This window comes from Idiotropiscis lumnitzeri, chromosome 20, assembly GCF_059441095.1.
Source record: "Idiotropiscis lumnitzeri isolate Australia: NSW breed Sydney's pygmy pipehorse chromosome 20, RoL_Ilum_1.0, whole genome shotgun sequence".
NCBI classification, from domain to species: Eukaryota; Metazoa; Chordata; class Actinopteri; order Syngnathiformes; family Syngnathidae; genus Idiotropiscis; species Idiotropiscis lumnitzeri.
The window spans coordinates 4565102-4586996 of NC_142410.1; the positions used below are offsets into that span (position 1 = coordinate 4565102).

The following is a 21895-nucleotide window of genomic DNA, read 5'->3' on the forward strand; positions in this document are numbered from 1 at the left end:
CTAACACGATGTAAAGTGAGCGACAGATTTCCAGAGGAATTTGTCACCCTCTAGTGGCAGATACTGTTAGGAAGCGTTGGGGCTGTTAGGACTCTGTTCGGAGGTGTTCGGGTATTGTTAGGAAACGTTAGCAATTGGTTAGGAACTGAGGACTTGGTTAGGAATCTTTTTACAAAGGAGTGACAGATTTTTAGATGAATTTGCCACCCCCCTAGTGGCAGAGGTGACGCTTAACATAGAACTGGTCCTCCTCTACCCACCCACCAGGCACACTGGTAACGCGTCTGACTAAGGATTAGTCAGAAGATTCTATGTTCGATTTATGGCTAGCTCAACCTTTCATCCTGTAATTCAATGCATAACCGGATATCGAACGTTACATTATCTACCAAGATAATCTCGTGACGTAATGGTTAAAGTTCACGTTTAGCTGCCGGTTACGCCACTCGTTGTATTCCCCAATCGTATTTGAAGAAACACACACACATTTAATGCGTGAAAATACCGTGCGCAAGACCACAACCACAGGACACAAAGGTATATACTGTATAGACATGCTTTAATTTCTTTTTAGGCTGACTTTCGCTCATTAAATGATACCTAGTAGTGTTGTCTCTTATAAACTCCGAGGACCATTGAAGGCAACAAATCAGACTACCCTTGCAATTTTTAATAGGAAACTAAAAAAAATGTCTGGGTCAAATTTTAAAAATAAAAATCATACAACTACTGTGTGGTTGGGAAGTCACAAATCCACGCATTGTAGGTAGCATTAGCAATGTGAATTATGTTGATCTTCAGTGATGATGTGACAGTATATTATAATAATAATAATAATAATAATATTACTAATACACTCACTCTCTCGGTACAGATTGGCGTGGTTGCCACATTCACTTGATACGTATAAAAAACAAACTAGTGTAAATACTAATGTATGTGTTGATACCTTGACTATGGAACATACAGCGCCCCACAGGAATACATAACGAGTACACTCACAAGGAGCATGTAGAACACACTCACGTTGGCTAAATAGACAATCGGTTCGGGAGTAAGAGGCCCTGGTATCACTCACTACCGTCCATGCCTGTCAAAGACAGCAATATTCTAGTAGTGTGACTTTTGCCATAATTGCACGTTACAAAGCATTTTGAATTTATTTTCTTTCTCGGTTTATATATACATTATATTGTTCGGTGACGTTTTTCTACAGGGGTAAACTGTTTTAGTCGAGAAGTTAATTGAGTTGCAGAACAAAGTAATTTATACGTAAATGCACTGCTGTATAAGAGTAAATGATTTTTTATGATGTTCATATGTTGTGCATTTATTACACTTATTTATTTTATTACACGACAGAATGTCATTTAGCAAGTTGTAGCAACAAATGGATGCGTCTTGACCAACTTCCCCCCCGAAAAGGCACTGATCCGATGGGCCTTGAACGCACCACGGTTGTTGAAGAGTCCGATGACTTCACTCGTCGAGCACAGTGACAACAACAAAAACATGTAAGTTATATCCTTTCCCCCAAGCTTTACTTCGTCATCTCAGCTCTCGTTGTTCTATTTATTATTAATTAGTCACCGTGACGCTTCATGACAAACGTGGTCTTTATCTTGCAGCTGACTAAATGGTTGGAGTTGTTTCGACGCGTTGCGTGTTCAGTGCAAACTTTTTAAGAAGTGTATTGTAAACAAATGCGGACTCAGCTGAAAAAAAGTAGAAGACGACGCGGCGGAGGAGCTTTTTAAAAGAAGTGTCATGTCACTCTTATGTCTCGGTGACACCTGCTGTCTTCACTCATCCGAGCCTGATATCTGCGTGCATTTTTTTATTCCAGCATGCACAACTCCACTGGCGGATTCTCGCAGGTGGCGTTCAAGGACATCCCGCATTCATACCCGCCAGCCACCTCCGTCAGCTGCTGCTACACCCTCGCTGCACACTTCCAGCCCAGTCCACGAGACTGGGTGGGCATCTTTAAGGTAGATATTATAATATTTTTTATCTATATTAATGCCTTGACTTGCAAGTCTAATTTGTTTAGTCTGCATGCTCATAATTTAAAACTCTCATATCTTAATTATATTTCCCGATTACCATGGGTGGAAATGCCATCCAACAAATTTAATTGACATTTTTAGTAAGAAAACAAGTACTCGTATGCTATATTGTACTTCCTAATAACATACAGTAGGAATATAATTAAACAGAAAAAAAGAAACCATTTGGGCGTTGTGCTTAATTTATCTTGCTCCTTCTGGTACGCGCATTTTAGCCACGAGAGGGCAGTAGAATCCTGCAATTGGGATTTGCTGTCACAATTGCTCAGTAAACTGCTGTAAATTCTTTACGTTGGCCTTTTTTTTGCAAAGGATGATGAACATTTATCTGAGTATTGTTATTTTGTTCTTCAACATAATCAGTGCTATTTGTTTGCCAGTCTATGGTATTTTGAATTGTGTTACCATTAAGACAGCTGACTAAGGCAAAGTTATGCGGTTGTCTAAATATACAAATAATTTAAGTAATGTACTCATACATGAAAATTCTTCTAAGTATAGTGATGAGGTTATTGTACTTGGTTACTTCTTACCACTGCTTTTTTGTGGGTGATGAGGGGTGTCTGTGGCACGTTTGAGCACCTCTTGCATGCTGAGCTATGTTTTCCCTTTGACTTCTCCAGGTGGGGTGGAGCACCACCAAGGACTATCACACCTTCGTTTGGGTGGAGTCGTGCGGGGACTCGAGCCAGGAACAGTCATCGATGAGGCATGCTTATTTTAAAGGTAGTTAACACCACACTTAGATTTTAATGCTGAGTCATCCATCGTTGTGTTATGTTAAGCTCTTTATCGGCATTCAAGTTCTTTGGCTTGTCCAAAGTCAAACAATTACATTTGAGAGCACATTTTTCCCATAGCTAAAAATGTGGAGTGAATTAATCCGTGCCAGGTTCAAACACTGGCCCTCATTAAAAGGTTATTAAATCTACAGGTGATATTTTAAGAAGGGATGCGCAATATGGCCTTTAAATAAAATAAAAACTACATTTGTTACACAGATAACATTTGTTATTACAGATTACTACCTACCCAAGGACGAGTTGGACTACTACCAGTTCTGTTACGTGGACAGCTCAGGTCAAGTGTGTGGTGCCAGCACGCCCTTTTGCTTCAAAGCGCAAGATGACAACGATGCGCAAAGTGCAGCAAATGGCTCGGACAGCGACCTGCTGGTCATTACCACACAGGTACACACACACAGGAGATTAGCTTCAGACACGATACGGAGATGAAATATTAAGTTTGAGGCATAACTACCAAAGAAGTAGAGCCCCCCCCCCACTTTTCAGTCTCTTTATAAGATGGATTGAAGTCATTTTCCAAAATGAAATTGCCAGCACCTCATGGTGGAACGCTCTAAATCTGAAGGTGGCATAGTCCAATCGCGTTTATCCAGAATTATGTCCATTGAATTCTGTTCCTAAGCAACTCCGTGGGAAGAATCGCAAGAAGACCTCGTGGCGCAATGGTAGCGCATCTGATTTCAGATTAGATGGTTCTGTGTTTGATTCACATCGGGGTCACTTACGTTATTTGCTTCATCTTGTCACTGAGGTTTCTGGTTCCTCTTCATCCCGACCAAACAAAACCAAGCATATCTCTCCTCCAGGATCTATGGGAAAAAAGAAAATTCTACAGTGGTTTGATGACGTTGCAGGCTTGTTCATCTTCAAAATGTCTCTATAAGATGAACTGTCACCTTCTAGCACTTGAATTAAGAATTATGTCCCAAAACAACGCTGTGGGAGTGATTGGCCGCAGACCTTGTGGCGCAATGGTAGCGCGTCTGACTCCAGATCAGAAGGTTGTGTGTTCAAATCACATCGGGGTCATTTGCTTCTTCTCTTGACTGAGATGTCGGCTTCCTCTTCATTTCCACGAAACTACTCCGGGACCAAGGAAAGAAAGGAATTTCCCCGGCCGGCTCTTTGAAAAAAACGGTAAGCTTGTTCTTCTTCAAAATATCTTCTTAAAATGCTGTTGAGGCCAACTTTCTAGCGCTTGAATTCTGAATTCTCTCCCGAAGTGATTGAGTGAAATATCATCACATGTAGTAGACCTTGTGGCGCAAGGGTAGCGCGTCTGACTCCAGATCAGAAGGTTGCGTGTTCAAATCACGTCAGGGTCAGTGATCTCTTTTCCTTTAATACATCCGATTTATCAAACCCTTTTCTGCACTCAAGATGAACGATTGAATCTTTGGCATGGGGAACCCTTTGTCAAGAATTCTGTCCCATTGCATTTAGGTTCCCTACCATGACCTTGTGGCGCAATGGTAGCGCGTCTGACTCCAGATCAGAAGGTTGTGTGTTCGAATCACATCGGGGTCAATTTGTTTGTTAACCTACTGATCAATTACCTCCTGGTTCTTCTTCTTCCGTATGAAACTCCCGAATCATACCGCTTCTCCAGGACAAAGGAAAAAAAGGAATTTCCCCCAGTGGTTTGATGAAGTTGCAAGCTTGTTCATCTCCAAAATGTCTTCTTAAGATCAACTGTTGATGCAGCCGAGCACTTGAATACTGAATTCTCTCCCAAAATGACTCCATGGAATAGAGTTTCTGAAAGACCTTGTGGCGCAACGGGAGGGCGTTAGACTCCTGATTAGAATGCTCCGTGTTAAATTCACATCTGGGTCATTAGTTCTTTTGCTTCAATGCATCCGATTTATCGAACCCTTTTCAGTAGTCAAGATGAAATTAAATATTAGGCCAATTGGCAAACCCTTTATCAATAATTCTGTCTTGCATTTCTGAAGGCACGGTTATACCAAGACCTCGCGGTCCAGTGTTGGCTGAATCCAGATCAGAAGGTTGTGTTTTCAAATCACATTGGGGTCATTTGCTTCATCTCGTAACTGCGACTCCTAGTTCCTCTTCTTCCCCACAAAACAACACCGAGAACATCTCTCCTCAAGTCACGTCAGGGTCAGTGACCTCAGTTGCTTTAATGCATCTGATTTCTGTACCCCTTTTCCGCACCTCAACGATTTGACAGTAATGGACAAACCCTTTATCAATAATTCCATTACATTTCGTAACATAAAGACATCGTGGCGCAGCGGTCGCATGTCTGACTTCAGATCAGAAGGTTGTGTGTTCAAATCACATCGGGATCAATAACTTTGTTTGTTAACCTGTTGAGCAATTAACATCTGGTTCCTCTTCTTCTGCACAAAACTCCCCAACCATGCCGCTTCTTTCACATTCTAGCTCTTGATTAAGAATTGTGTCCCAAAGCAACTCAGTGGGAATTCTTCACAATGACCTTGTGGCGTAACGGTAGCGCGTCTGACTCCAGATCAGAAGGTTGCGTGTTCAAGTCACGTCAGGGTCAGGCCCTATTTTGTTTCAATGCATCTGATTTGTGTACTCTTTTCTGCACTTAGCGGCTCATGATAATGGGCGAACCCTTTATGAATAATTCCATTGTACCTCATCGTGCAGTGACCTTGTGGCGCAACGGTAGTGCGTCTGACTCCAGATCAGAAGGTTGTGTGTTCAAATCACATCAGGGTCATTTTCTTCATCTTGCGACCGATTAACTTCAGATTCCTCTTTTTCCACATGAAACTTCTCCAGGCTCTCCTCTTGGATTATAAAACAAACTTCCCCCGTGTTTTGATGAAGTTGCAAGCTTATTCCTTTCCAAAATGTCTTCTTAAGATGGACTATCGGTGAGGACGACTGGCAGGTCCTTGATTAAGAGTTCTATCCCATAGCAACACCGTGACAACCCCGGATGCCAAGACCTTGTGGCGCAACGGTAGCGCGTCTGACTCCAGAGCAGAAGGTTGCGTGTTCAAATCACATCAGGGTCACTGTTCTTGCTTCTTCTTCTTCCGCAGAAACTTCCTCCAAGTGTATCTCTGCTTCCCAACCTTGAGACAAATAAAAACAATTTCCCCTCAGTCAGGGGTCTTCAATCCTGTTCCTCGAGGGCCGGTGTCCCTCCCGTTTTCCACCTCTCCCTGGCGCAACACACCTGAGTAATCGTTATCTAGCTTCTGCAGACCTTGCTGGTTATCTGATCATTTGAATCAGCTGTGTTGCAGCAGGGAGAGATGGAAAACTTGCAGGACACCGGCCCTCGAGGAACAGGATTGAGGACCACTCCGCTAAGTGGTCAAAATTGTAAAAAATATTCGGTTTTTAGCGGCTTTACCTGAGCTGTATATCTTTTGATAAGTCCTCACATGGATGTTGTGTGAAATCAGGAACAAGTGGAGCAGAGCGACCGGGAAATGGCGGCCCTGAAGGACGAGGCGCATCACATTCGACAGCAAAATGCAGAATTGGACAAAACTCTGCGGGGGGAGAGACGAGAAGCCGCCATCTTGAAGGTCTTTTTCACGCGACATCTGTGATGGGTGAAGGACGTACACACGTTGACTGTGTGCTTCACAGGACAAACACAAGGAACTCACGTCGAAACTTTGTCGGACGAAGGAGCAGAACGAGCAACTTCTGTGCACTTTGCAGGAGCAACGTGAAGAAATCCAACGCTTGAAGGTTTGATTTATCCGTATGCTCGTAGAAGCTTGAGAACGTGTCAATATTGTGCTGCGTCGTTTCTCCAGGAGGAGATGTTGATACGCATGACCAATCAGGTGGAAATTCAGCAACAGAACCTCGCTGAGTATGCACAGTCTGAACCAAACTCAGGTGACTATAACGGACTTCTGCTACAAACTGAGGTACGAAGAAATGTCAGTAACATGCTAATAACTACCCCAGTTTTCTTGTAATTGTACATTATAGTTCATCTCTTCCTTTTTGGTCTTCTAGCTGCAACTCAGAGAAGCTCACGCGGTGATCGCGGACAAGGATGCTGTGATCGAGGAGAAGAAGAACTTGACATCTATGTTGAAACGTCACAACCAGGAGCTTGCTCAAGAGAACCAAGTAAACGTCACCTTCGACTTAATTGAAGATTTTGCTGCCGTGTACTCACGTTGGCCTCCATTTTGTTGCTAGAAACTCACATACGACATTAAGGAGCTGCGCACGACTTTGGATGACCTACAATTGCGTCCGACCGCCCACTCAGTGCAACCGGATGCCACACCGAAACCCACCTGCGAAACAACACAGTCGGATCCTCCAAAGACATGTGACCCGTCATTTGACAACATACCTGTCGGTCAGTAGACAGCCTCTTTATAACTTCAGCATTATTTATTTTGCCCATTAATATTGGTCATCTTCATCTGATGTTCTTCTGCTTTTTGCAGTGAGCATTGTAGAAGACGACGAAGGAGACCAGGTAGAGACACAACCACCTCATGTTTTCTCACATTTTCATACGTAATCAACTTGAATACCCTCGCGAGACCAGTGGTGACAAACCCAAGGCCCAGGGGCCAGATCTAGCCACTTTGCCAATATTTGTGGCCACTTTCTTGCTAAGACCTGTATAATAAATTCTCACTATTTGCATTGCTCTGGAATGAGTAGCAAAAATCCACAAGAAATTGACGTATTGCCTATAGATGCCACAAGAGGGAAACAAAGCACATTTTGGTTCTATTAGACAAGTCTATGGACAAACTAGATGTACACCTCCTGAGGTCAAAATAAGTGCCTGGCAACGAGATCCTTCCAGATGGCACCAAAGCAATATTTTTTTGGGCACGTGGCTTTGACCCAATCACGAAAGCAATGAATGGTGAGATATTCATCTAGTTCTAATTCCAAAACTTGTTCTCCATCAATTTGTTCATTATATGTAATATGACTATGTTGAAGTGAGTTGAAGAGTTTCATTTACCTCAAAAGTGCTTTCCGCCATCTTGCAGTATCGATTGCCAATACTTGTAAGTTTTCGTTATTTCAGACTCAGTCACACAACATTAAACTTTAATCGCGTTAATGCACTGTTTTTTTTTTTTATCACCCCCACCAGCCAGCCCTGATGTGCCGCCATTGCCTGGAGAGCTTCCCGGGAAGCACGAGGGCGGAGGTGGAGTGCCACGAGCGCAATCATCAAGTGTGTCCCTTCTGCACGCTCATCTGCGACGACATGGAGCAGAACGTGTTCGAAGACCATGTCTACAGTCACGAGATGTGACAGTGGAAAGCACCCGCTCAGTGTTTCTAAAAAGAAGTAAATGAGTGGTTTAAGTGTGAAAAGGCAGAAAAGTGTTCTTGGGGATTTTGAGCGAGGCAGTGGTTCTCAACTGATTTTGTGTTTCCCTATTGCTGCTTCGTGACCGCCTATTTAGTGGTTAACTGAAAAATTCAATTTGCAAATGTTTATCATATTCTTAACTATGCAAGCTTCGAGCTCCAAGGGGTTTTCAGAGAAATGGGTTGAAAATAACAACTGCACTTGCAAAAATTAATATAGTCAAATTAAATGTCACAATGGTACAAAATACATCCAGAAAATGTCACTTATACCCTGAAGTAGAACTCTTATTTTTAGGAACGAATGTGAGAGCAGTAACACCTAATTTGACACACCTGCCCAATTTGGACAATTTCAGTTAGGGGTACACTCACTTTTGTTGCCAGAGGACCTTACTGGCTGTTATTTTGAGGGCACAGTAAACTTACACTATTACAAAAGCTGCATATTGACTGCAAAGTATGATTATTCGAGTGTTGTCCCATGAAAAAAAAAAATCTGTATTTTTATGAAAAGCATCTTGGCCATTAATATGAAAACTGTGTGCTCTCTTCTACCACAGATTCTTATGCCATGTACCAAAGTAGTTATATATACACATTATAAAAAATGATATGACTACATTTCAAAGACCTTGTCCCAACCCACCAGTTGAGAAACACTGCTGAGAGAGAGAAATCCACTCTAATTAGAGCTGAAATGCTGCTTCAGCGTCACAAAGTCTTAAAGAGACCATAACAGTCTAAATGCATTTTTATTGATGCGACATGATTTTTACGCAATAAACTGTCCGCTGACATAGTTCACAAAAAGCCTCAACGGTTCTTGAGAACATTGAGATTGATATGAGGACATTACAGTGTTCACCTGGTGAATTGCAGATTTTTAGGTGATACGTATATATTTTTTTAATTACTTTTTACAGTATACAACCAAGGTCAATCTTAGTATTGCGAGCCTTTAGTGTATTTTGTGACAACTGCACTGAGGACTAGTAGAAGAGAACCCCCTAGCGATGGTGCAGTATGGCCTAACAAGTCCCATTACACTATCTGGTCACGGGCTCATCTGATTGGCCTCCTCGGGCGTGACATCACGGGAGGTGAGCTCGGAGAAGAGTGCAGGCAGCCAGTACTGCGGCTCGCCCTTCCCCTGAGAGTCCAGCCAGGCCAGGCCCTCCTTCAGCAGGTGGTCCTGGCAATAACAACACAGGTCAGATTCACAGAAAAAAAAATCTCTTTGCTATGATGTGATGTAACGTATTGAGAGTTTTCATGAGATTTAATTTCAAGGCCACATCACCCAGCCCTTTTTTTTTTACATGGACTCACCAGGACGTGATTCGCTCGCTCATTCTCCCACTTGAGACTGCTCTTTATCTCACTCACGGTCACGTAGCCTTTCTTCTACAAATCGATGACAAGCACAATTAGTTTGAAGGAAGAGACTTTTTTCCCGTGTGTGTGGCTTACTTCGGCCAGCTGCAGGACCACCGTGTGGTCCATGTTGAGTTCTGCTGGGACAGACTGCACCAAGTAGGAGCCACCCACCGGAATCATCCCGAAACCATTTCCCATGACTTTGAGTTTTTTAATGGCTCGAACCAAGTCGTCCCTGGGGAAACACGTGACGCACACATATTTAATGGAATAGCTTTAATCATCCAATATGAGGACTTTGTCAACACAACCCACTTTTTCTTGACAATCACACAATGTTTTTATGGTTCAATAAAAGCAAAAGAGTACAACATACTGAATGTAGAGCCTCAAAACCTAATATAGTTTCAGTTTTTCATAGTAGAGATATTGTGGATGAGCAGGGCTCAATCACTCAATTGTAGGTGAGACTGCCATTTGTCATTTTATTTTTTGTGATGTTCAATTCTAGTCGGATTAGGGCGCAGCATGCAATGTAAAATTCCGTAGAATTAAATGAAATGTAAAATGACGTAGTCAATGTAGGAATGAAGTGATCGAAAAGGATGGATTAATTAAATATGTAAAATATCTTTCATTTTATTGAGAAAATGTAGAATTCTGAAAAAAATATTGGAATGCGAAAAATAGTTGCTAAAGGTTTCGTAAATGTGGAACGATTTGTTAAAAAAATATATATGTAAAAATGGTTGCATTGGAAACACTTACTGGCTAACATCCTGAGCGTATTTACCGCGTCCTTTAAGCACTCTGTGATGGAGTTCATCCAAAGTGATGAGTCCTGACAAAAAAGATAAATGCCTTTCACTTATGTTGCCAAGTAATGATTATAAAGTGGCGTACACTTTATCACTAACCTCCGTTTCTGTGCTTTAGGGCCAAGCAAACCTCGATAATTTGTACGCCGAGCTCATAGTAGAAGTCGCCCACACCGAGCATTTCTGACCAGAAACCTTTGCCGGCTGTCAAAAAAACAAACTTTTAATTAAAAGAATGACACTATTGAGTATGTTCAAACATTCTTCATAATGGCTCTGACAGGCAAGCGGATCAACTCCAATAGTGGCGCACATCTCCTGAAATTGGACCCGGAACTGGGAACTCTTGCGGATTTCCTGTTTGTGCTTGCTGGCAAACTCCTCCAGGTTGGACTTGAATGTGTCCAGTTGCTTGGACATCTGACAGAGTGGGGGTAAATAATAACCATGTTACTGATGGAGCATATTTGCAAGAATACATGCATCATTTGTAATGTGGACACACATCAAGTGATCGAACATATTAACTTGCCTGTACTATTTGATCCTCTGCAAGGACAGTTCCTCTCTCTTTATATTTGGCCTGAAAAGTAAATGCAAATGTAAAGTCAGTCAAACATCTATCAGAAATAATTGCATTTAATTATGACTTTTTACTTCAATTTACCGCTGGTGGTCTGTGGGATCCCTCAAGTGTTATATGAAAGACTCACTGTCTAAGTACAGTTCAGATAACTTTTAAGGGTCTTTTCATTAAAATGTTTGCATAACGCTCCAGTGGCTTACGATAATATTAAGGTTTTAGAAGTACAACCTCTGTCACCTTTTTGATGAATAGTTAGGGTTACTGCACTCCTGTATGTTAATGTTCAACCCGTATTTATTGGCAGTTCGGATGTTTGTGATCCGTTTTAATTCATCTGGATACTTAACATTGAATTAAAATGAATGTTTTCTTACCTCTGCTAGCTTCTTTTTGGCGATGGCGCCAGCACCGACGCCTCTCCGATGCATTTTGATTTTAATAAGAAAAACAAAATAATGAAATGATTAAAGACTTCGTGACCAAAACGATGACAGATTTCGATGTTACCAAGGAAGCCAAACCACCAAATTATGTTTACGTCAGTGCAACCGAGCACTTTTCACTAAGGCACGTAACCATTTAAGATCGTTAGGTCTCGCAGATTCAGCTTGTTTACGACGAAAAAAAAATAATTTACAAGGAAAAATGCTTTGAAAGGCAGAAGTTTGAGCTACTTCCGTGCGAGGGTTTCCATTTTGATTGTTTGGTGGTGGGGGGGAAACCTTCCATTTTCTAAACGCTGCCCCCTAGAGGCTCGGTGAATATTGTAACTATTTCCATACGTCATTGCAGATAAACTTAACATTAAAATGTGAACTTTTGAGTGAGTAAAATTTGGAGCGTCCATTTGAATTCATCTACTGTGTTCCTTGAGAACGATATATGATTTCAAGAGGAAATAAAAAATAAAAACTGCTAACCCTTCAACAATTCACACGCTGCTCCGTATTTTAATTCTGCGTTAAAACGCGATTGCTACACTCTTCCATCACATCACCGTGCTGACTTTGATTATTTGATGTGATGTGTCCTCATGGAAACCTCAAAGCAAGACATGGACAGCCAACACATCGCGCATGCGCGGTGGAGAGCGCTTTAAAACTAGACTTGAGGAGGGAACATGACGAGCATTGTTGGTGGACGTCCATTATAGCCCGGGTAAGCTCGCAAAACCACATAGTGGGTTTTTAAAAAGAAGCCCGTGAGGGATTTGAGTATTTAGACGCGATGGGTGTGGCGGCAACGTTTTGTCCGCGTGTTTTTGTGTATGTGGCTAGCCTAGCAAGCTAGCCACTGGAGCTAGGTAGCTGTTATTGTTTTTTCACAGCGAGTTAAAATGGAGGAGCTAAAATGGAGGTTGCTTCACTGCCACTCCCGGGTCCTTGAACGTCTCTTCACATTCCTGCTAAATCGTTGCTAACGCAAGATAGTCGCTCAAGTACTGTCGTTCTTGCGTGTTTGTGTGGCGTGTGCCCGCTTGTGGAGCTTAGCTCGGAATTTCAAACCCCGGCGTGTGACTCGTATGAAAAGGAAGGGTAACGCAGACTTGACGTAGAGAAACGATATGACGGCGAGCGTGTTTGTTCAGACAAGACACGACACGGCCGTGAGTGAGTGTCACAAACAAAACCGAGTCTTTACGTTGATTTGTGTGTGCAGGATTTTTCTTGGGTGCAATTGAAGCGGGGGTGGGAACAATCTGATCATTCGCACAGGTGCGTATGCCTGGTTTGGAGGAAGACTTTATGTCAAGTGTTTTATAATAATTTATTGTACTTTTAAATACTGGGAATATACTCTCTTATGACGGAACCTATTTGAAAAGCCAAAACCACAAGGTGTGATGCTCATTTAAGATACAGCACCAGGAAATTGACGTCTGCACATTTCAACCCAAGATGACACTAAAGGATCCATGCATCTGTTCACTAGAGTGGCGGGTGGGCTGGATCCTGCTGAATTTGAACGTGAGGCGGCAACCACCCTGGAATAGTTACCTATCGAAGCAATATTTTTTATATTGGATAAAAACTGCAAATGTGAGCATGTAAAAGGGTGACGTTACATCTTTTCTGGGAAATCAGAATCAAGCATGCTTTGTTTACATTTTTTGTTTTTTCATGTATGATCATTTGCCTTATGTAGAAAAAAATAGGCATAGGTATCTCCCTCCAAACATTCTATTGAAGTGAAATAAACTTGAATTGTGTGCAATTCACAGGGGGGCAGCGAGCCACGGTCGCACCATGAACAGTCGCCATGAGCATGAGACTCTCCCCAGGTCCGCATCTGGGATCCAAGCCAAACGCTAACGCCATAGGCGGGACGTTCTCTCTGCTTCCTGTGAGCCTCAGGAGGGAGTCGCGTGACTCGCCCTCAGATGCTCCAAGTGACTTCCGGTGGGCCGAAAAAATCCCGAGCAGGTCCAAGCGCTCCGAGCAGACTTACATGAGCGGCGACGTCTCGGAAGTCGTCAAAGCAGACCGGGTCGCCGCCGTGGGGGTTCTGTCCCCTGTCAGACCAATGGGGGGTGAGGGAACCCCGGTGAAAGGCAAACCCCTCTCCGTGGACAACATGGAAAACCCTCAGATGGCGCCGAACAACAATACGCCCAAGGATGCCGACGGCGTTCTCGGCGCAGCATCAATTGAAGTGTCGTCCGAGGGCAAGTGGAAGAACCTCCGAAAGAGCCCGGCCAACCCTCACACACAGGCCAACTGTTTGCGGCAGATCCTGCTGCTGCAGCTGGACCTCATCGAGCAACAGCAGCAGCAACTGCAGTCCAAGGACAAGGAGATCGATGATCTCAAAGCAGACAAGGAGACGGTACGGACAACAACTGCATCGACACTTACACTTTTATTTATTTATTTTTTTGGGGGGGCTTGTCAGCAGAATCAATCCACAGTTTCATACCCCTGTCTGGCAATGACTTTTTACATCGCACTGGTTTGGACATGTTTGAAATTGAAATCAAAATTTAATAATCACGATTATTCATTGAGTTCAATGCTTAATATTGATTGAACTACCTAAAGGCAACTTTTAAGTTAGACTTGAAGCAACATGCATGGAGATGCGCACATTATGATAAAAAGTACAGAATAAAATCACATTTCACAGATTAGAAAGAAGGAATATTTGTGTGAATGTGCGTTATTTGTGGGTCAATCTCCCTTGTGAATTTGAATGCTAATTCTTACTAGCCTGTCAATAGGATTTTCCATTGACTGCTAGCAATAAGCTGCCGCTTATTCTTGATGTATGTTTTCACTGTTCCTCTCAAGTTACAAATCACTCTTAAGAAATGACACACCTGCAATTAATTTTTTTCCCTCCTTTTGCACAGCTTCTGGCACGTATCGAGCGCATGGAACGCCGCCTGCAGCTCACCAAAAAAGACCCGCCACGCGACAAGCGCCTCTTCCAGCCGCTGGAGCCTTGGACCCCCGACAAGGAGGACATGTGGGACCTAGAAGTGGAAGAGACCCCACAGCCTAATCAATCTGCCCTGCTGCCCTTAAGTCGAGGCAGCAAAGGTCAAAAGAGGTAATGATAAAGAATACCAAAATTGGATTTGAACGCTGATCAGCCAAATGTGAGAATAGGAAAATGGCTCAAATCTGTGATTCCCACAGTTGTCAACATTTTACATGACATAATTCACAAGTGAATGTCTACATTTTGTAAATTTAATTAACCCTTGCACATTTCTCAATGATAAGACAGTTTTTATTTTTTCGTTCTTCCACAAATTTGTAGTAAAATTTACAAATCTAGAATCATTTTACATATATAACAGCTCCTTCCGCCTTTATGAATCGATACAAGCCATTCCTACTTGAAACTGTTGAAATCATTCAGAACATCTCAGAACGATTTTTCACATCAATAATAAAAAGAACTGCAGAATTACCTAAAGACCTTATGTGAGCAAAGCCGGCAAATCAACAATAAGAATTACTTGAATTATTATGGGGGCGAAAAAAAATCCAAATAAAATGTAATTTATGAAATCTTATGTGTGCAAACCTGCAGCACAACATAAAAAATTTCCCCAGTGTTTAAAAAAAAAAAAAGTGCAACAACTTGAGTTGATTTTCACATCTGGCTGCTACCATGCCATATTTTCATAATCATAAATGGACGTGGCGCCTTATAATGCGGTGCCCCATATATGTACTAACATCCATGCTAGCATATGTTGCAGTGTGCATGCATGCATTCCTTTCAGCATTCAACATTTACCATGAGAGGCAGCATTCACAGTGCAAATCAAAAGGTAACTGCTTCCGGCTTTTAACGTCGCATGCCTACGCCCAACAGAAAGTCCTGCTTCGGGGAGTCCAAACTCCAGAAGTCTCGCGGAAAAAGCGCCAAGCTGAGTCCTCTCAAGCCAGAAAGTCAGCCAGCGTCACCGTCTCAGCGCGAGCTGCGCAGCAAGGAGACGCCGGAGAGGAGCGCCTCCGCCAGGCTGCCCTGCAAAGAGGAGGCGGCGGAGCTGAGCTGTCAAATGGACAACCTTCCCTTCCTCTCCACCACAGAGATGTACCTGTGCTGCTGGAACCAACCTCCTGTGTCCCCTCTGCGCGAAACTTCTCCAAAGAAGGAGGAAGAGGAAGAGGAGGTGGCCAGTGAGTGGACTTCTCATGAAGTTGCTAATAATGCTGATTGTTAATTAGCCTAACCTTCCACCACCTGTGTCCTTCAGATGCACCCTGCACACACTCCATGATTAACTTCCTTTTCCCGTCTTCGTGCCGCCTCTCGGTTCCGTCGTGGCGGGAAAATGTCATTGAGCCGTTGGGTGAGGATTTAAGCGCTGATGCGCAAGAGGTGAGAACGTCGCGAAGATTTGAACACGAGTGGCAGAAAGTGTCATACTCAATCTGTGTGTCTTTTGTGTCCAGCCGCTGGATGACGGCGTGTTCCTCAAGCGCCACGCCAAGCTGGAACTGGACGAGAAAAGGAGAAAGAGGTGACCACGTTGTGATTTTTTTGGGAGTGGGAAACGGCTCCATAAGTGATCGATTAGATGTTTTATTGTTATGGTGAGTTTACAATCAATTAAAAATAACAAAAAAAGGGATTATTTTACTATAGTTGTCAGGTCAGACTCACATTTTTTTTTTTTAATTAATTCCAATCACGCTCCTTAAAAATATATGGCTAACAATCTTTTGTTTGTTTTTTTTTTTTTCTTTTTTTTTAAATTCACGCGTCTGTATGCCTGAGCTGGTCTTTGGCGCCATCTTGTGACAATGTAGGGTGCGCATCTATAGGATAGAACAGGTGAGCTGTTTGGCGAATAGCAGGGCAGAGAAATAAATTAAAAACACAATGGATGAATTATATAGCTGTAAAAATTTATCTATTATTTGATTATCAAATTAATCCATTTTTTTAATAATTGAGTAATCGTGAGTCATTGTTAAACTTGAGATTGTCCAAATCCTGTCATTTGAGTCTCCCAACAGTGATTATTCTGATTTCTGTAGTCCTCAAAACAAATAGACATTTGCAATAACCGAACCAGTAACAATCAGTTTCAAAAGGATTGGTCAGTACATCAATCCATTTTGTGTGATATTGCTTAATTGTCATTTATTTATGTAGCTAGTTTTTTTTATTTTATTTTTTTAAGAAATGTTCCTTCATTTTTACCTACACTTTTTAATTTATTTTTTTGCAGTTACAATAAGTAATAGGTGCAGTTAAATTCTTTCTCTGCGGCCCTCAGACGAAAAAGTCTAAAACTTCAAACTCCTCTCGATTCCCGCACACAGGTGGGACATCCAGCGGATCCGAGAGCAGCGCATGTTTCAACGTCTGCAGCAGCGCATGAACAAGAAGAAGATCATACCAGAGACAGAGCCCGAGCTTTCGTCATTCTATCCGGAAACTGAAGATGGTACCTCATCATAAACCCTTGTGCTCTCCTTAAATTTACTTTTGTAGCATGGAAAAAACTTGAAGTTTTTGCAAAGCGTGATTTTGATTAATTTTTTCGTTGCTGTGCCTTCTAGTCGAAGCGATTATGATCACGCCCTTCTTGCCAGTGGTCGCGTTTGGTCGGCCATTGCCCAAACTCTCACAAGAGTAAGTTTGAACATTTAGAAGTGCTTTTCATGGGTGATGTGACTTGTTGTCAAGACATCAACATTATTACAAAAAGAAAGTTCAAGTCAGTTTTATTTATATAGCATCGATTCACACGTTACTTTAACAGGCAAAAATTTGGTAAGAAACAATTACTTGCTTTACCTCTACTCGTTCTTGAAATTTGTTTTTTTCCCCTCAGGAATTTTGAGCTGCCTTGGCTGGACGAGCGCAGCCGCTGTCGCATCGAGGTGCCCAAAAAACATACTCCTCACCGGACCTGTCGCAAGTGAATGTCGCCGATCGGGAGACGCGGGCATTTAGTTTGATGCGGTCAAGTCACCAGTTGCGTAACTGCTGTTGCTTTCAATGCGCAAGACAAAGGCGTCACATATCACTCGTTGTCGTGCGGTAGATCTGTTCCCACCTTCTAATAACATCACTGTTGCAGCACTCAGCTGACACCATTATTTAAAAAAAAAAAAAAAGTTAGAACTCATTGGGCAACTTTAAATTGCGCAACTGCTTTGATAAAAAAAAAAATGTCCCGGCCTAATTGTGGTGCTGTGTATTTGTCGCTCAACCATCATCTTTGCAACAATATGCTGTCGTCACACACGGTGAAAGCATGTTGCAGGGGGAAAAAGTGAACCTGTTAACTCTTGTAAGGGCGGAGGAAAAAAAAATAGGTCCTAATGTTGGCTTGAAGCCCAGTGTTCTGTTTCTTCTGTTTGGTTATTTTGCTTTGACACCACTCACAAAAAAAGTTGGGAAGGTGGGCTTTCGGTTGCAGTTTTCGTCCACTTCTATGCCGTTTGTGACTTCTGTGCAAAATTTACTGAAACAGTGAAAAGTTGAGAGGCGTTCAGTCAAAAGTTTCGAGTTCAAAATTCACCTGAAAAGGCGATGTGAAATTTCTCCTCAGATCCCGTTTTGTGAGTTGTTAACACGTGAATTGCATGGGTTCTCTTTTACTGTAAAAGACATCAGAAACAACGGTAGCATGGCTTAACCCCTCAATGGATTTTCTCTGCTCTTAAGCAAAATAAAAGGACGCGAGCATGACGTTTGGCTGCAAGCGTCCACAGAGTGTAGGAGAATATTGACACGCACAAAAGGTGAATGTGTATACATTGTGACCTCCTCCTACAGGAGCAGTGAGCCAACATCAGGGGTCTGTATTTTAGAAGGAAAAGTTTGTAGCTTGTAGTTCTAACATGCTGCCATGCTCTTCCCTTGCAGTTTTTTTTTTTCTTTTGTTCATGATGAAACAGCTTCAACCGCTATACTGTACAAGTGCATAGATGTTGGCTAGATCTGGAAACTTCGTCTGTACATAGCTTTCACAAACAAATGTACATAAAACATGGCTGTTATTTTTTTATTATTTAATGTTGAACGTGTTGAGTACATTCAAAATTCAATGATTGTATGTTGACAAATTGAAAGTTTTGAAAGTTGCCATTTTCTTTTTGGAATAAAATGACCATCTCTTATGAGCTTGGATTTAGATTTTTTTTTTTTCCATTCCATGGTGTGAGATTGATCCATTTTCTTCACTTAATCATTTGTTTTGTTTTTTCCCCCCCTATAGCAAGGGTGGGCAAACTACGGCCCGGGGGCCACATGCAGCCCATTAAACATTTTAATCCGGCCCGCCAAACTTGAAAAATATGTAATGAATAAACCTTGTTAATGTTTTATTTACTAAATATATTTTGTTGGAATGCTTTTTTTCATTTTCATTTAAAATTAAATGGATTTTTTTTTTTTCTCAGATGAGATGAAGTTACCAAAACACTCCACCCATCTGCTCCTGGTCCGGCCCTTTTATCGAATTTTAGAACCCATTGTGGCACACTTATCATAAAATTTGCCTACCCCTGCCTTATAGTGTAGCAAATTTTTACTTTCTAAGTTACCACTCTGGGCTCAGTTTATAACTGAGGATGTTGGGGATTTTTTTCCCCCTCATCCTTCACAGCTATATTTCTAGCTTGAGTTTATTAACCAAACCCTTTGTTAAATGTGGGGGAAAAAGTTTATTATTCAACAAAAGCATGAACTATTCCATCTCTAAGGTGTAAAAACTATACACACGCTTCGGGTGGAAAACATTTTGTATTTTTAAGTTTTAGTAAAATGAGCCACCTTATTAGCGGACCTTACATACAGAAAGTTTAGTTATAAATTCAACAGCTGTCCACTGATGTCCGATGTGCAATCATGTCTGTAAAAGAAAATGCTTTCCTCTAACTTATTCATTAGTGTCAATTTAAAAGGTAACAGAAAGTGAGTATGGACACCTCAGATTTGTGTCTTCTGGTATTTTTTATAAATGAGACAGGACTTCAGGTCCTATCAAGTAAAACTGGTAATTTTGATATGACACCCACATCAAATGAAACACCGCAGAAAAAAGGCCAACCACCATCACGGCTGACGTTGCTTCAAAGAAATAACAATACACGTAAAGTCAGCGTGCGTATGCGTTCAGTCTTTGCGGAGGTTATTGAGTCGTGCCTCCAGGTCGGCGTCCGCGTCAGCCAGGGCAGCTTGAGGCTCCGCTTTCTTCCCGGTGGCCACCGACAAGCTTCCACCAGTAGCAGGAAGATCTGGAAAAAAACAGTGGACAATTTAAAAATCATTGAGGAGTGTTAATGGTGTATTGCTTCCCTCCCCTGAGACGTCAAATGGTGTACTAGAATTTCCTCAAAGCCGTCGGACGTCGTTTTCCATGGCCTAACCGAACTCCTCCAAAATTGTGGTGCGATACCAAATGCACAGCATGTGCTGTGGAAAAAAAAAAAACTTACTTGAGAGTTCATCAGAGAGATTAAGACCCAGCTCATCCAGGACTTGGGACACAATGGCGTCACTGTGAGAAAGACACAGCCTTGAAATACACATTGTTGCGGATTCGCACATCAATGTCACCGCCATATTGAATGTTGTTAGAGAAGCGATGGGTGAAGATTCCTCAACTCAAACAATACTGTTTTATAGCTCACCTCTCGTCCTCCTCATCTTCGTCCCCCATGGCGTCGTCGATGGCGTCGCTCATCATCTCCTCCTTCATGTCCATCATCTCACTCTGACGTTCAAAATCCATCATGATCTTCTGGATCTGAGGTAGTTTGAGCTGTGGAGGAACGTGCATTTATTTTTTCGAGGTCGTCTTCGCGTGTATTTTTTTTAATCAAACAAAAGCAATCAATTAGTCTGTATTACGATAATATAAGATTCATCCCTACAAAACCTTTGGGGTCTTGTGGGTTAGGCTTAAGACAAATTATTTCGCGACTTCAATTGAGTGTTTAACTTATTACCGTAAACATTTGAAATTCCATCCACTACCAACAAAGTATTCTCAAGTGTGTTTGCCGTGAATGAGGCGGACCTGTCTGTTCATGGTGGCCATGGCTTTGGTGACGCCCTTCATGGCCTGAGTCATGCTGTTGTTGGATTTGAGAGTCTGAATCTTCAGACTGACGGCCTGAATGTTGGCCTTCATCATGATGAACTTCTTCACGTAGCGTCTTGAGCGGACCAAGTCTTTGGCCATGATCTTGACGGCGTCCTGCACACATTTCAATCACATGTTCAGGATTTGATCCTTTGTTTTTCTTTTGCTTCACAAGAAGACTTTGTGCACCATTTGTCCCTGTTTGGCCATTTTCTTGATGTCAGCGATGATCTTCTTCTCCTGTTGCTCCAATTTAGCTCGCTCTCTGTCCAGCTCCCTCATGGCCCGGTTGAGCGCCCTCTGGTTCTGCTTTAGCATCTCCTCCGGAGTCTTTCTCTTCCCGAAAAGGAAGTCCATCTGTTTGGATGCACACACAAGGGATAAATCTGATAAGAACATCTACAATAAGAGGTCACTTGTGAGCTGCCAAGCTGATTTTTGACATGAGGCAGGCAGGGTACAGCTTTGTTTAATCTTAAATTTACCTAACGTGTGTTTTTGGAATGTGAGAAAATCCTACTCAAGAACGGGCTGAACATGAATGCTGCACACATGATCGCCAAATGTGAAATTACAAGTACAACTATTTTGCTGGTGTAGTTCAGTATTTTTTCAGTTGTCCGTGAGTATTTCCAGTTCTAATTACTTATTTGGGTTTACCCACTCCATTAAAAAACAGATGTTATACTTCTTACTTCCAAAATAAGACATCTACGGATGGAAAACAATCTATTTAGTCCATCAATAAGGAGAACAACTGTAGGGACAAAACTAACCTGTCTCCACATTTTTGTGACATTTGTTCATATGGAAAATGTGTGCCTTCTTAACTCAGCAGGGGATGGGAAATACATTAAAATAGGTATTTTCTCAGTGTATTGCTCATAATAGCATGTTTACATTTTAGAACTAAAGACAGAGGGAACTTGCCATTTTAATGAGGGGTGTGGTTGCATAAACTCACGCCGTCCACTGAAAGTTTTGGACAAATTCGAAACCTACTTTAATGGTAACCCAATTTAACGCTGTACTCAACTAAAGTAAGTGTCTTAAGGCCTGTTCAATTCTTGGGATCCTGACGTGACGTCTTTTTGTAGCCGTCATTACCTCACCTATAATTCCCCTCCACCTCCACTACATGCGTTAGCCGTCACAAAGTCTCTCAGCTCACCTTGATGCGCTCTCGTCGGACCAGCACTAAAATCCAAACGACAAACTACGTTTATTAAGATTTCCTCACAAACGAGCTTCTCAAACGACGGTTTTTGTTTTCCTTCACACACTTCCGCGTTGCCAATTTCACTTCCGGTAAGTGATTTCATTGGCTACGTCACTCGCGACGCTAC

At 42.1% G+C, this 21895-nt stretch overlaps 4 protein-coding genes, 1 long non-coding RNA gene and 6 other non-coding genes across 12 annotated transcripts; 8 read left to right on the forward strand and 3 right to left on the reverse strand.

The window, feature by feature from the left end:
- The first annotated feature begins 1425 nt into the window (after positions 1 to 1425).
- On the forward strand, positions 1426 to 9953 carry calcoco2 (calcium binding and coiled-coil domain 2). The gene is made up of 11 exons (XM_088283810.1): positions 1426 to 1514; positions 1847 to 1991; positions 2693 to 2795; positions 3090 to 3259; positions 6289 to 6414; positions 6479 to 6583; positions 6652 to 6768; positions 6860 to 6976; positions 7049 to 7214; positions 7306 to 7337; positions 7977 to 9953. The coding sequence occupies exons 1-11, from the start codon at positions 1474 to 1476 to the stop codon at positions 8139 to 8141; spliced, it is 1287 nt and encodes a 428-aa protein (XP_088139936.1). The 5' UTR covers positions 1426 to 1473; the 3' UTR covers positions 8142 to 9953.
- On the forward strand, positions 3833 to 3904 carry trnaw-cca (transfer RNA tryptophan (anticodon CCA)). Its single transcript has one exon. It is a non-coding gene; the product is annotated as a tRNA-Trp (tRNA).
- Positions 4129 to 4200, forward strand: trnaw-cca (transfer RNA tryptophan (anticodon CCA)). The gene has a single exon. It is a non-coding gene; the product is annotated as a tRNA-Trp (tRNA).
- Positions 4331 to 4402, forward strand: trnaw-cca (transfer RNA tryptophan (anticodon CCA)). Its single transcript has one exon. It is a non-coding gene; the product is annotated as a tRNA-Trp (tRNA).
- On the forward strand, positions 5337 to 5408 carry trnaw-cca (transfer RNA tryptophan (anticodon CCA)). The gene has a single exon. It is a non-coding gene; the product is annotated as a tRNA-Trp (tRNA).
- trnaw-cca (transfer RNA tryptophan (anticodon CCA)) lies at positions 5520 to 5591 on the forward strand. The gene has a single exon. It is a non-coding gene; the product is annotated as a tRNA-Trp (tRNA).
- On the forward strand, positions 5821 to 5892 carry trnaw-cca (transfer RNA tryptophan (anticodon CCA)). Its single transcript has one exon. It is a non-coding gene; the product is annotated as a tRNA-Trp (tRNA).
- snf8 (SNF8 subunit of ESCRT-II) lies at positions 8939 to 12048 on the reverse strand. The gene is made up of 8 exons (XM_088283812.1): positions 11359 to 12048; positions 10931 to 10981; positions 10680 to 10818; positions 10498 to 10602; positions 10349 to 10421; positions 9674 to 9815; positions 9533 to 9607; positions 8939 to 9395 (listed from the first exon to the last, which is right to left on the reverse strand). The coding sequence occupies exons 1-8, from the start codon at positions 11410 to 11412 to the stop codon at positions 9258 to 9260; spliced, it is 777 nt and encodes a 258-aa protein (XP_088139938.1). The 5' UTR covers positions 11413 to 12048; the 3' UTR covers positions 8939 to 9257.
- On the forward strand, positions 12036 to 18594 carry msl1b (MSL complex subunit 1b). Of its 2 annotated transcripts, XM_088283809.1 has the most exons (10): positions 12054 to 12142; positions 12644 to 12699; positions 13206 to 13810; positions 14334 to 14533; positions 15311 to 15618; positions 15696 to 15820; positions 15895 to 15962; positions 16771 to 16895; positions 17011 to 17083; positions 17286 to 18594. In XM_088283809.1, exons 3-10 carry the CDS (start codon positions 13244 to 13246, stop codon positions 17374 to 17376), a joined length of 1557 nt encoding a protein of 518 aa, XP_088139935.1. In that variant the 5' UTR covers positions 12054 to 12142; positions 12644 to 12699; positions 13206 to 13243; the 3' UTR covers positions 17377 to 18594. The 2 variants fall into 2 exon arrangements, with proteins under 2 accessions (XP_088139934.1, XP_088139935.1); XM_088283808.1 differs by lacking the exon at positions 12644 to 12699 and having other exon boundaries at positions 12036 to 12142.
- On the reverse strand, positions 13825 to 15684 carry LOC148317202 (uncharacterized). The gene is made up of 3 exons (XR_015839999.1): positions 15537 to 15684; positions 15233 to 15463; positions 13825 to 14456 (listed from the first exon to the last, which is right to left on the reverse strand). It is a non-coding gene; the product is annotated as an uncharacterized LOC148317202 (long non-coding RNA).
- A 507-nt stretch (positions 18595 to 19101) lies between the features above and the next one.
- Positions 19102 to 21889, reverse strand: chmp2a (charged multivesicular body protein 2A). The gene is made up of 6 exons (XM_088283813.1): positions 21721 to 21889; positions 20739 to 20906; positions 20484 to 20663; positions 20095 to 20225; positions 19900 to 19961; positions 19102 to 19698 (listed from the first exon to the last, which is right to left on the reverse strand). The coding sequence occupies exons 2-6, from the start codon at positions 20904 to 20906 to the stop codon at positions 19577 to 19579; spliced, it is 663 nt and encodes a 220-aa protein (XP_088139939.1). The 5' UTR covers positions 21721 to 21889; the 3' UTR covers positions 19102 to 19576.
- Between the last annotated feature and the right edge of the window lie 6 nt (positions 21890 to 21895).